The 14,033-nt window shown below is 39.2% G+C and overlaps 1 protein-coding gene across 12 annotated transcripts in view; it reads right to left on the bottom strand.

The window, feature by feature from the left end:
• Positions 1 to 5,757: 5,757 nt before the first annotated feature.
• Positions 5,758 to 14,033, bottom strand: part of lmo7a (LIM domain 7a) — a 56,253-nt gene continuing 47,977 nt past the window's right edge. For 6 of the 12 annotated variants that reach the window (XM_023280614.3, XM_023280862.3, XM_023280782.3 and 3 more), the window contains 10 exons: positions 13,849 to 13,935; positions 12,446 to 12,813; positions 12,212 to 12,268; positions 11,123 to 11,178; positions 10,851 to 11,009; positions 10,262 to 10,445; positions 8,890 to 9,213; positions 7,061 to 7,169; positions 6,547 to 6,649; positions 5,758 to 6,456 (listed from right to left, as the gene is read on the bottom strand). In XM_023280614.3, coding sequence (XP_023136382.2) covers positions 6,434 to 6,456; positions 6,547 to 6,649; positions 7,061 to 7,169; positions 8,890 to 9,213; positions 10,262 to 10,445; positions 10,851 to 11,009; positions 11,123 to 11,178; positions 12,212 to 12,268; positions 12,446 to 12,813; positions 13,849 to 13,935 — 1,470 coding nt within the window. In that variant the 3' untranslated portion in view covers positions 5,758 to 6,433. The remainder of the gene's footprint in view (positions 6,457 to 6,546; positions 6,650 to 7,060; positions 7,170 to 8,889; positions 9,214 to 10,261; positions 10,446 to 10,850; positions 11,010 to 11,122; positions 11,179 to 12,211; positions 12,269 to 12,445; positions 12,814 to 13,848; positions 13,936 to 14,033) is intronic. The other 6 variants (XM_023280701.3, XM_023280943.3, XM_023281103.3 and 3 more) reach the window with 6 other exon arrangements.

Genomic DNA, 14,033 nt, shown 5'->3' on the forward strand with positions numbered 1-14,033 from the left:
TCTCAGTTGTGCTACTAGGGGTATTTTTGATTCACCTCCTGTAATGTAAAGAGCAGACAAAATGACAATGACCTTTGAGTGGTAAAAGACATTTCTGCATCAGCTAAAGTGAGTGTGCACGTGGGCTGGAGGTTGTGGGTGGTGAGTACAAACACAGCCTCCACGCCGCCCCGTCTGTCGCTCAGCAATGTGCGTAGTCCGGACCAGTCAAACTGCATCTCGTGGCATCAAGTAAAGGGCATGTTTGAGAATGTGTCATCTTTTCTTTTAAGTTTTCTTCTGATAAAATTCTAATTAACTTCAATCCCTGGTGACAAGTGAGGATGAGGTGTGGGGGGGAATAGAGAGTAACTGTTGAAAGGTGACATGCAACCAAATGCACTGCAGCAGTTTCTGCCAAACATCTGTCTTCCTGTTGGGATGATGCTTGAATAAGCGCAGCAGACTGCAAGGTAGCGATGCTTTGATGAATAGCGCTACAGAAGAGAGTGGAGTTTAATGTGTTCCATGTGGATAACTTTCATACACTGTAAAAAATGCTTGTAAATTTTATGATGAAAAACTGTCAAACCATGACAGTAAAATCTGTAAATTTTAAAACAGTTTCCTACAGTTTATATAACAATGAATCACTGTAAATAAGGTAATCAGGAGAAAACTCCTCCATAGTTATTCAATATGTGTATGACAATCAATACTGCAATTTTTTACATTTATATCTCAAAAAGAAGACAGTGCTTCACAGCTAAATGTACATACGGTTGTGCCGATAATGGAAACAAGCCCTAATATTTATAACAAGTAACATTTTTGGATTAATTTCGTGTAAAAATACAGTTTGTCCCGGTCAAATTGATGTATATTTTCTGTTAATAATATGGTTTAATATTTATGACAGCTATAACCAGATTTTTTGTATATATGTCATGCTAAAAATACACATATTAAATGTTAAATACACCAACTGTTGTGCTGATAATGGAAAAAATGCTGTAGTATTTAGGTAACACAAACTTTATTTTATAGATATTTTCATGTAAATTTTCAATAAACTATTCTTAACCCTCCTGTTGTCCTCATTTACAGGCACCAAAAAATATTGTTTCCTTGTCTGAAAAAAATCCAAAAATTCTGAAAAAAAATTCCCCAAATTTCTGAAAATTTGCCAAACCTTCAGGAAGAAAATTCTAATAATTCCTTAAAAGTTTCCCTTAAAAATTTTATTTAAAAAAAAAAAAAAAAAATCCCCCAAATTTGGCAAGAAAATTCTTGGAAATATTTTCAAAAAATGAGTAAAAATCTTCCAAAAAAAATCCTAAAAATAGCTAAAGTGATTGCATATATATATATATATATATCAGTAAAACTTGTAATATTTTGTTTAAGAACATTTACAAAATAACAAAAAAATGTACCAAAATCCAGCAAAATTCAGTGGATTTTGATAGATTTTTTTGTGAATGTTCTTAAGAAACATTTTTAATATTTCTTTTTTTCCACCAAAAAATGTTCAAAGATTTCCCCAAAATGTTGAAAATGTGGACATCAGAAGTTTCACTGTGAAAATATATATAAATATATTTTTTCCCCACATTTTCAAACTTTAAACCGGGTCAAGTTTGACCTGCAGGACAACACGAGGGTTAAAGGTTAAAACTTTTTTTTCTTTTTTTTTACAGAGAGCACATTTTTTAACCATAAAATCAACACTGTCATTACATTTCTTTACCGTAAATGAAGACAATGTTTTACCATAATTTTACAGTAGCGTTCTGACAACCACAGCTGCCGGAATTTTACCGTGTGAATAACAATTTGGTTTTTAGAGTGTAGAATTCAGACTTTGAAAATGATCCCTCTCCTCTGTTCTTCTTGACCTGATCAAAACACACAGAAACACCAGATAAAGAGTATAAAATGCTGTAACTGAGAATCAGTATTCCAGCTCATGCTCGGCTATAGCACTGAAGCAGGATGAATTAATATGAAGACAGAAAACTTGGTCCCTTGTCACCCCGGGCGTAATGCAGTCTCAAGCATATCAGGGTGCCCCAGCTGTGGCCATGCAGTCTTATCATTTTACAGCCATGTAACACTTTCTGCACTCCTTTTCTGTTACCCGCCAACTGGAACAGCAACTCAAATGCATATTATCACCAGTCATACTGTTCCTTCCTCAGCCGCCACATAGAAATACAAAAATAAATCAAAGTGTGCTTTAAGGTCACAGAGAGATATCAGAGATGTTCGTGCTCCTGATTCTAACATGACTGTGTGGAGACAAGGGAAGAAAGATAAAGAAGCGGTTTCTTTTGTTTTGTTTTCTTCACTTGCATGAATAATTCTCTTGGTTGTTGGACTGTTTCCATGCAGAGACACTGTTCTTAAGAAAATGCTAGAGAAAATGTTCCCTTTTGTCAAAAAAGTAACAGCAGAAGAGAAGAAAAACCCGCATTGCTCATGATATGTCAAGTTTCAGAGTCACAGAGTGATCTAACCTGCTCTGCTGACCAATTAACCCTCCTGTTGTCCTGCGGGTCAAAACTGACCCGGTTTAAAGTTTCAAAATGTGGAAAAAAAAAATATATTTTCACAGTGAAACTTCTGATGTCCACATTTTCAACATTTTTGGGAAATCTTTGAACATTTTTCTGTGGAAAAAAAGAAATGTTAAAAATATTTCTTAAGAACATTCACATAAAAATCAACCAACATCCAGTGAATTTCACTGGATGTTGGTTGATTTTTTTTTTTTTTATGTGAATGTCCTTAAAGAAAATATTGGAAGTTTTACTGATCTATATATGTAATCACTTTAGATATTTTTAGGATTTTTTTGGAAGATTTTTACTAATTTTTTGAAAATATTTCCAAGAATTTTCTTGCCAAATTTGGGGGATTTAAAAAAAAAACAAAACTATTTTTAAGGGAAGTTTTTAAGGAATTATTGGAATTTTCTTCCCAAAGGTTTTGCAAATTTTCAGAAATTTGGGGAATTTTTTTGCTGAATTTCTGAATTTTTTTTCAGACAAGGAAATAATATTTTTGGTGCCTGTAAATGAAGACAACAGGAGGGTTAAAGCCTTCAGTATTCAAACAAATCCTGCCTAATTAAAACAAACAAACAAAAAAACAACAGCACACAAATAAACTGAGAAACAGACCTCTTGAGTGAGCTATGCCCTTCAGTGAGTTAGGGATTAGTCAGCATTTGTAATGAAGACAATTAGGCATCTGGGCTGATCATTTCCTCATTGAACAAAAGGTCACGGATCAATAATCTGTAGGCATGTATAAAAAAAATGTGATCACATCTGCAGTGGAGAGGTGATAATCTGTTGCTGATCAACAAAATATCCACCTGTGCCGTGCATGAGGAACACTTCACTGGTGGTTTGCAGCTTATTCCACATGAGGAGTGATTTTATTTAACATATTTACTGCAGATAACACCAGCAAAAAGGCAACTTGTGACCCTGATCCTTTGTTGTCATGCTGCATACCCTTAAACAGAAAGATTTAGCTTTAACACTGACTCCAAAATGAGGAATTTAAAAGAACCGTGAGAGTGCATAATGCGCTTGTATGTGGATAACATGCTGCTGAGCAAACACCTTAACTATGAGAGTGTTGGCGTTCACATGGATTAGATGCTGCTGAGCAAAAATCCATACGTTCCTTAAGTCACAATGGACTTTCAAGACATTGGACATTTACTGTAAATTACATTTACACCACGTTCAGCACCATCTAGTGCATTTTCAATTTATTTCCAATAGTTGAAGGCATGTGCTGTAATTAAACCAATTAACCCAGCCATCATTTAGCCTGCAGAGCTGTAATTGCCAACTTAATCACAGCTTACATAAATGCATTAGAATTACTGCAAAGGTTGTCTTTTCACCTCCATGTGATCTGCGTTTTTTTTGGCAAATTAGGCAAATTTCAGAGATGCTGCTGTGAATGAAGAAGAGTCTCACGGATTCATTGCTGATGTGCTGGAAGTTTACAGATTTACTTGAAGTGCATTTTCTTTAATCCCTGCACTTAATTGAACGTACGACAGCACTTTACGCTGCTCGCATGGAGCCTGCAAGCCATGGCAACAGGTCTGCTGAGACAGTGTCTGCAATTACATGACTAATTATAGCATCAGTTCAAGCTGCAGGTGAATTAGTGCCTGATGGCTTCTCTTAAGTGTGAAAAGCATTCCTCGTTAATGACAAGTGGCAGGAGGCACTGCGTGTCTAAGACGCCTTTAAACTGCATCTACTTGATGGTCAATAATGAGTCAAGTGTAGGTTTTTTTTTTAACTAAGAAATAAAAATAGATCATCTGGGTTTGAGTTGGTGCCAAAATTTGGTTTCACTTATTGAGAAACTAAACCACACAATCTTATGACATATTACACAAGACATTATGCTTTTTAATTGCTGTGGCTAAATTCCAAGAACAGCAGCCCTACTTCTCCTACAGTATGTAATGTTAAATGACACGCTCAGCAGTGCAAGCAACAACAGTTACCATCCAGCTGTGAGTGAAAAATCATCTCAGTGCTTCTTGGTATAAGTCTTATATCACAGTGCCCCCTTCAGGACAGTTTAAGCTACATCTAAGGCCAAGAAAGCACCTTAAAATAGGGAGTGTGGTGTTGCAATGGAGCATGATTATTGAACTCACTCATGTGTTGACTATAAGGTGAAAAACAAAAAATTCACATGCCTGGAACTCCTCAAAACAGGAAATGATTCCTCCCAGTGGGAGAGCATTAAAAAGAAGCAGAGGGGGAGTTGCTTGGGTTAGGAATGACTGTTTGATGGAGGGGTTAGAGCAGGCCTATCTAAGCCCTTCCATCTGTGTTCCATCTTTTTTAGAGACCTTATTGTCCTGAGCAGTCAAGCATCCTGTTTCTCTGCGAGCTCCAGCACACACACACACGCACACACACACACACACACACACACACACACACGCACACACACACACAAGCTATCCGATTCTCCACGTCAAAGCTTTCCATAAAGGCTAGTTGTGGCTTTGGAGGGAAAAGATGGGATACTTATTCTGGAAGGTTTTATATTTCTCAGCCACTCGGCGCCATTCAGGCCGTGCTTGTTTTCCGAGCATTAGGATTAAAAACTGCTCTCCCACCAGAGCGCCAAGAATAATCTAAAAAAGGAATCTAAGAATTTGAGATGTCTGCCTCCAGGGGCTGTTTGTGCTTCACCTCGAGAATACAGAGTCAATTTACGCTCGGTCCAACTTATTTCCATAAAGCTTGAATTGAGCTTATTTCCATTTATGGAAAATGAGGACAATTTCTTACCTTGCAATTTAAATGCAATTGGAAGCTTCAACAATCAGGAGTGTTTCTCTCACTTGTATGAATATTCAGTATCTGTTTATGCAGATATGATTTCGTGAAACAGCTAGAATGACAGAATACATTAGGAAAATAGCCTATCAAAGTATAATCAAATGTAATGCATGCACACTGAATAAAATATGCATGACAAATTGGCTTTGGAGAACACAGAGCAGGCAGGTCCTCTGAACCTTAGCACAAAAGCTCATTGAAATTCCTTTCATTATGACTATGGCACTACAGAGAGAAACAGAATGAGAAGGACAGACAGAGAAATATGAGTATAATGATTTCTGATTACACAGGCTGGAAAAGCCTTGCATCACATACTAGAATATCATTAGACAGAAATATGCAATTTCAACGCTGGGGGAAAAACACACAAGAAAAGTGCATTTAGCTATTTTATTTACAGTGTTACTGTTTGCATCAAAGCCATCCAGCCATATACTTCACATCAAAATATGTATAATCCTCAATGAAAACTCGATAAGTGCTATCCAAGCGGGTGCTTTCTTTTCTTTAAAATATGTTATAAGAGAATTCTAATAATCTTAATGACTTCTCCCTGTTACAAATGAAAAGGCACATAGACATGATAAGAATAACTTGGTCAATAAACATGTTAATACCACAAGACTGAGTGGAGAAAAGAAGCATGAAAAATGAGATGATCCTGCATGGTTCTCTCTCGATATCTAGAAAATCTGTTGAAGCGAAGGTCAGAAGAGAGGATTTGCTCTTTAGACAGTTTATTGCTTGACTATTTTCATTGCTAAAACATTTTAAAACTCTGCATGCAGAACCCTTAAACTTTGTACAGCTGTAATACTTAAGACGATATAAACAGAAGAATAGATAACTTCCTTGCAAGCTTTCCCCCTCAATCACACACACTGTAAAAACAAACCTCATCATGGAGTCAACTGGAATTTCTAGAGTCATAAATGGAAGTGTGTCCAAACCGAGCGTCCCAGTTGTTTGCAATGGCTTCAACATTCACTTTAAAAGTTCATGGGTTGTTGTCACAAGTAGTCTCTTCATCAATCTGCTGGAGTATGACCACGTCACATAGATGTTGGCTGGCCAGCTGGAACAGGAAATCAACAGCGCCATTATTCATAAAATAAATCAGAAAATACCACCTTCTAGCATAGAGCAAGTTTGATCAAACGCTCACTTTTGAATCGCATGTAGCAGGAGTTACAGTAGAGCTGCTTGTTTCGTATTCTGACTTCAGCCCCAGCTTCCGATCCTCCAAGGTCTGACTTACAGTCGATGCACTGAGGAGATTAAGGAAAAGGAAGAATTAAAGAGCGACTGATCTGGTTAAAGTTACACCAAAGTGTCCACAGGCGGAGTGATGAGGACAAGCAAACCAAAGGCCTTGATTGTGTCGACAGAAATAGACAGAAATAGAGTGAAAAGAAAAAGGAGGATCAACATTCAGACAGAGAAAACCAAAGTCAAGTGAACACCAAAGTTCCCGGAAGAATCACCACCAGTGACATAAACACAGTGATTAGTTTGGCTCGCAGGTTTTGGCACAAGAAATATCTACTTTGCTGTAAAGGGATCAAGATGTCGACATTTAAAAGGTTAGTAAAACAAGGAAGAAGGAGCAATCAGGTTAGTTTTTCAGCCAAGGCGTGCCGCTGACGTGCTCCGGTGCCGACGGGAGGCCAAACTCTCACCTTAAAACAGCCCAAATGATAACAGAGTCCAAGGGACTCGATGATCATGGCTGCTCCCTTTCCCAGTGGGGTGTCACAGAACGTACAGATTTTCCTCCCACTCACTGACCTGGATTATAGAACATACAGCTATGATTTGAAAGCCAAGCACACATACATGATGCATGTATGAATCCACAGAACACATGGTTGCACTGGTATAGGTGGGTTAGAGCAGGGGTGTCAACTCATCTTAGTCCAGTTTCCACATTCAGCCCAATCTGATCTCAAGTGGGTCGGACCAGTAAAATCACAGCATGATAACCTATAAACTCCAAATATTTCCTTTGTTTTAATGCAAAAAAAGTATGTTCTGAAAATGTTCACATTTAACAAATTATCTTTTTAGAAAACATTATGAACAACCTGAAATTTGTTAAGAAAAATAAATTCAACTTCAACAACATTATGCCTCAGTTTATCATTTACACATTAAAACTTACAGATTACAGTTTATCTATAAAAGAACACAACATTTAGTCACAGCTATCTGGAACTGAACGATACGGTATTTTACTTTATGATCAAAACGACAAAAGTCAGACAAAAAAAAAGACAAAAAAACAAGACAAAATGTTACAAAAATGAGACACAAAACGACAAAAGCGAAACAAAATGACAAAAAACTTACAAAGCGACAAAAACTGGACAAATGATAAAAATTAGACAAAAAATTACAAAAACAAGAAACAAAATGGCAAAAAATAGACAAACAACACAAGCGAGACGACAAACCACAAAGTGACAAAAACGACACACAAAACAACGAATAAAGCAAAACACAAAATGACAAAAATGAGACAAAAAACACAAACAAGAAAAAAGGAAGCACAAAACGACAAAAATGAGGAACAAAACAACAAGAACACTAGACAAATGACAAAAGTCAGACAAAAAAAGACAAAATGCTACAAAAACAAGACACAAAAAGACAAAAGAACAATGAGCAATCTAGTATTTTAGTTTATGATCAAAACAACTTTTCACGGTCTAGAAATTATTTTAAATTTATAGTTTTACAAATTTACAATTTGCAGTTGAGGTCTTCTCTGGAATTTCTACACTTTACAAAGTCGTCCCAGAGACCGGATTGGTCCCTCTGGAGGGCCAGTTTTGGTCCGCGGGCCGCATGTTTGACACCCTTGGGTTAAACTGATGTTTCTGCTAAGACATCTGACAAATATTTAATATTTTGTCCGGATACGGACCAAGCACTGCTGAAATGACAGATGCTCTTTGATGAACTACGTTCCACTGAGATATTCTATAAACATTCAGTGATGATTTTTCCTTTTTTTATTAATTCTGTTTGAATTTCCTATAAAAGAATGCTTTAAAATTGTCCTTTTTTAGTGAGATGTTTCAAATATTTTAAAATTCTGGGAAAACAATTATGTTTCTAATGCAGCAACAAATAAAAAACTCAGAGTAAGTTTGCAGAAAATTGGAATAGTGTCCATGTATGTATTAATATATTAATGCAAAGCTTCACACACATGATACTGTATATTAACCAGCTCCTGTACAGAAGGATTGCATATTAAAAAGGCTGTATATGATTATACAACCTGCTGGACCTGGAAAAACAAAACAACATCAAATGACACAGTATATTATAATATGCACAGAAGTATAAAGAGAAAACGATCCATGATGCCCTTTGCCACACATTCTACTGTGTGGTCCAACAGCCCCAACCTGAGCAGGATTCTGCCCCCCAGTATAGCAGTGAGTGGTTTAGAGGCAGCTTGTTGTCAACATCTAAGCAAAGCAGCATTGTTAATCTTTACCTGCTCCGCTGCTGGGGGAGCTCGGGAGCCGGCTCTGGAGAGGTGGTGGGCGACGGAGATGAGAGTGAGGGGGAAAGCGACTGCCGGGACCAAGGGGATGAGGGGGTTCCTGCCCCGCCTCGGAGGGAGCCCATGGAATAGGAAGAAGGCAGTGTGGCGGAGCCGGGCCTCTGGAGCCCCGAGCCGCCACCGTAGAAAGAAGAAGTGCTGCCGGAGAGGGCAGAGTGAGGCCGAGGCAAGTTTTGGGCAAAAGAGCTGCTTCTGGGTCCCCACGATGAGCGCCAGGAGTTGTAGGTGGAGTCCAAGTTGTCAAGAGACTCGCCTCTGCAAAGCCAACCCACGGCACACCAACGTTAGCCGGTCAGTGGAGGACATTTAAACCGTCTGGCTGCCAACTGTTAGAATATTTACTCACAGCCCAATCAAATACGCCGAGGCACTTTCAGCGTGGCAGCCAGACGAGTAAATGTTTTAGCTTGTGCACACAACTTCAGTTAACAGGATGTTAGTGAGTGTAAAACACCACCGTCACACAGCAGGGAGGGGACCAAAGAGCTGTAGTAGAAGACAACTAGACTTCTGTTTCTCATAGAGGAGACTGTACAGCCGGAACTACTCCCAGTAGATCGCACAGAAAATACTGCTAAACATGTTTTTGGTACAATATCATGTACATTATGAATATTTTGCACTTTGAAAACCCTGTGCAGTAGCTATTGTACTACATACACAAGAATATATGCTATTTCCTTAATCTTTTTACTTAAGTACAATCTGTGCAATAATAGTATTCTATCAGTATTTTTCTTTTTATCAAAAAATCTGTGCAATACCACTGATATGTGCAATAATGTTATTTTTTTAGAGCAGGTACTAATCTATATTTTGGTCGGTTTTAGTTCATACTTCATTAATGTTCGCACTATCTTTGCTGCTGTAACATTAGAATTTCCGCAGAGTGGGATTAATAAAGGCTTATCGTATCGTATGGCATCGTATCGTCTAAGTCCTTCAAGAACCAAAATAACAGACATTTCCCGTTGCCTTCTACTGAAGCACTTGGGATGTTGGGACTTACCAACTGAAAGTCTACACAGGCCAACAGAGAGGGACGTTTCTGTTTTATTTTATACTTCGTTAATGTTTGCACTAACTTTGCTGCTGTAACACTGCAAATTTCCGCACTGTGTGATTAATAAAGGGTCATCGTCTCGTATCATTTCGTATCGTATCTTATTTTATCTTAGAAGTCCTTCAAGAACCAAAAAACAGAGTTCCCGTTGCCTTCTACTGAAGCACTTTGGATGCCAGGACTTACACAACCTAGAATCTACAGAGGCCAACAGAGAGGGGATGTTTGGGTAAAATGTACCTCCGCATGGGTGGTATGTCGTTCTCTTTGCTGACAGCGGTGCTGGAGGAACGTTGGCGGATCCAGCTGCTGTCCGTCAGCAGCGGAGTTTTCTTCTTCATCTCGTTTAGGATCTGCTGCCGCTCCACCTCAGCCTGTGATGTGGGCTGCTGACCCTTCCTGTCGCCGACTCCGCTTCCTGTCACTGCACACGAGGGCAAGAGATAAATTGTAAAATGAAAGAGTTCACAGGAACAGATCATGAACTGAAATGAGTAAAGAAAATGTAAAAAAATATGGGATCAGGGTGATGCAGATATATTGTTTCCTCCAGTTTGGCTGGATTGGAGAAATTACAATTAAATTACAGCAGCAAAAATCATCGATCTGAAAGAAATCACACTGCAATCAGTGAATTAAAGGTTCTACTGCGAGTCATTTTCTGGTCAGCTGGCGGATTGATTTGCCATTTGGCTGGTCAGCTGTTAATCAAGCAGCTGTAAGTTTTGATTCAGTGAAATGTCATGATTGACTGATGGTGATAAATGGAGCGAGGCTGACTGGGATTCGGATCAGAACAGAGAGCCGGCGCTTCAGGGAAGAAGCCCACCTCTCTCCGGCTCTCTGTATCTCATGGCATTGAGGATGTATCTTCGCTCCAGCTCCAGCTCAGATGCAGCCCTCAGACTTTGGGCCTTTTTGTCACGATCGATCCTCAGCTGCTCCTCCAGCAGATAGTGAGCCATGCCGCCCGGCTGCATGTACATACCTACGGTGGGACGCAGCCCACATACGTGTGCAACAACATGCATACATGGAGTTATTTAGAAAACAACCAATACAGCGCCTCATCCCACGCTGGTGTTTGATCGAGAAACTGACCTTTCCTCTGAGGTTTGTCCTCTTCATCAAGCTGGGGAGATGATTTGGATTTTACCCTGTCAAACAAAACACAATACATTTAAAAAACCTTAAAATGATCATAAAGAGGCACACACAGGAGGAAGACAGTTGATACATGTTAGTTAATCTCACATCTTCCATAATAAAGGATGTCTGAATTTTGTATGTCATTTTAGGTAAACTGTTCACTTCTCACAGCGACAAGTGACAAAGTATTTTTAGATGTCAAATACCACAGTAAGAACCCAGTGAACAGTTATAAGGAGAGACTGCTGATTGCAGACCAATCACAGGTGATTCTCATCTTAGCTGGAGACCTAATCCACTGGCCGACAGACTTCTAGTTTCATGACCATCTATTTAGAAAGACTCGATTCACATGGATTCAGGAAGTAACAACGCAGTGAATGCAGAAGACATGGGCCAGTTTGCTTTTGTGCTGGGAAATGTGTTGTAAATAAAAGGTTTATTGCTTTAAAGACACACACGGTAAGTATCTACAGGACTGTAATGCTACTTGGTGTTGGCGTTTTCAGGTTACAGTAACACGTGAGCGTTCTTTGTGTTGGTGTTTTAGCAGAATTGTATTCTTGTGAGACGATGACTTGGCACATTCAGGTAAGAACAAGTTGTCTTGCCAAGATATCCCCCGGTGCACAAAACTGAATAAAGAACCTGAAGAATTTACAGATGAAAATGTGAAGACTCGTATCAATTCATCAAATAATGCAGTTGTAAGCAGATGAAAGTGTTTCTTTATGAAGAAAAAAATGCATCATCTGTTAGTATAAGTCTGCACTTATGGAAGGTTGTTTAGTTTTAAAAATATATCTATGTGTTATGAGCCATATGTGCAGTGCAAAGTTCATGCTGAACACTGGGACTCCGTTCAGCACATTGCTCTTAAACACTATAACACACTGTATTCACTCCGAGGCATTAATCCTAATAGATTAGGAGAAAAGCATGAATTGCACATTAAGTATGTGATGCTAAAACAGGTTATTAGTGGGATTAGCTGCAGCTGTTACAGAGCGAGGTTAGAAAAGCACTCTTTCCTGCACTAACCTGTCTGATAAGGACAGCAGAGGCCGGCCATTGGCAAAGCCATGGGAGCCATCAGCCCTTTGGTGAAGAGTGCACAGAGAGGTGGAAGGATGATAACAGCACAAAGGAGGATAAAGCACATGCACAAACACATTAGTTGCACTTATGTTAATGCACACACGGTAAAGCGGGTTAAATGTGTTATTATCAGCGTGAAGGGGGGCATTAGTGACAGGAGGAGGAGGATCTACTGACCACTGCTGCTGCTGCTGCTGCTCCAAGGCTCTTTCCTTCTCCCTGCGCTGCTGCTCTGCTAACTCCTGCCGCCTCCTCTCCTCCTCCCTCTCCTCCTCCTTCCTCCTCTGCCATCTCAGCTCATCCTCCTCCCTCCTCCTCCTCTCCTCCTCCTCCTGCCTCTCCCTCCTCTTCCTCTCCTCCTGGAGGCGCTGCAGCTCCCGCTCCTCCTCCTCCCTCTTCCTCCTCTCCTCCGCCTGCCTCTGGCGCTCCTGCTCCACCTTCCTCTTTCGCTCTTCCTCTTCCCACGGAGGAGATGTGGGCTGGCTGATGGGAGATAGGGGTGAGTGTGGGCCGAAGCTGTGGCTGTTCACCTCCAGGCTGCCGAGCTGACGGAGGGAAAGAGGAAGCATTTAAGTGATGTGATCTGGGTTAGCATCCAGGAGGAACTGCAACAACAATGGAGAAACGTCTCACATCCCCTGAGGTGACAAACCAGCAACAGGGGAGTTTTTTGTTGCAAAACTGTGAGCTGGAAAGAAGTTACAGAAAGCAAAGTGTGTGCTGTGCACATATCCACGTCCCTTTTGTTCTGCTCTTCTTTTCACTCGGTCCTTTGTATAAAATACACAAAACAAAGCCCACATAATCGCTGCTACGAGTCACAACTTATTGCCACCTTTTATTCCTCTTCAGATATTACGTCAGGCTTTAACCCTCGTGTCGTCCTGCGGTTCAAAATTGACCCGTTTTAAAGTTTGATGTGGGGAAAAAAATATTTTCACAGTGAAACTTCTGATGTCCACATTTTCAACATTTTTGGGAAATCTTTGAACACTTTTTGGTGGAAAAAAAATGTTAAAAATGTTTCTGAAGAACATTCACAAAAAAAATCAACCAAAATCCAGCGAATTTTGCTGGATTTTGGTTGATTTTTATGTGAATGTTCTTAAAAAAAAAATTAGAAGTTTTACTGATATATATGTAATCACTTTAGATATTTTTAGGATTTTTTGGAAGATATTTACTCATTTTTTGAAAATATTTACAAGAATTTTCTTGCCAAATTTGGGGGATTTTTTTTAAACCTGTGACTAAATGTTTTGTGCCTTTGTAGATTTTCTGTAATCTGTAAGTTGGAATGTGTAAATGATAAACTGAGGCATAATATTGTTAAAATTGAATTTACCTTTCTTAACAAATTTCAGGTTTTTCATAACGTTTTGTAAAAAGATAGTTCCTTAAATGTGAACATTTTCAAAATGTACTTTTTTACAAAGGAAAAATTTGGAGTTATTTGTCAGTTATTATGGTGTGATTTTACAGGTACGGCCCACTTGAGATCGGATTGGGATGTATGTGGCCCCTGAAATAAAGAGAAACTTGACACCCCAGCTTTAAACAGTTTAAAATACTTCAGTTACCTGTTGTTGGACCACGTTCGGACCAATCTCCTCCTGAGCTTTAAGCCACTCTTCCTGCAGCTTCTCCTGATCGCGCTTATATTTCTCCTGGAAAAGTCAAAGGTTATCTCATTTACTGCACACAATCACACACACCAAAGAAATTCCTTAAAAACGTGTTCAAAGAGCCAACACAGACCCATCAT

This window comes from Amphiprion ocellaris, chromosome 11 (genome assembly GCF_022539595.1).
Source record: "Amphiprion ocellaris isolate individual 3 ecotype Okinawa chromosome 11, ASM2253959v1, whole genome shotgun sequence".
Classification (NCBI taxonomy): Eukaryota; Metazoa; Chordata; class Actinopteri; family Pomacentridae; genus Amphiprion; species Amphiprion ocellaris.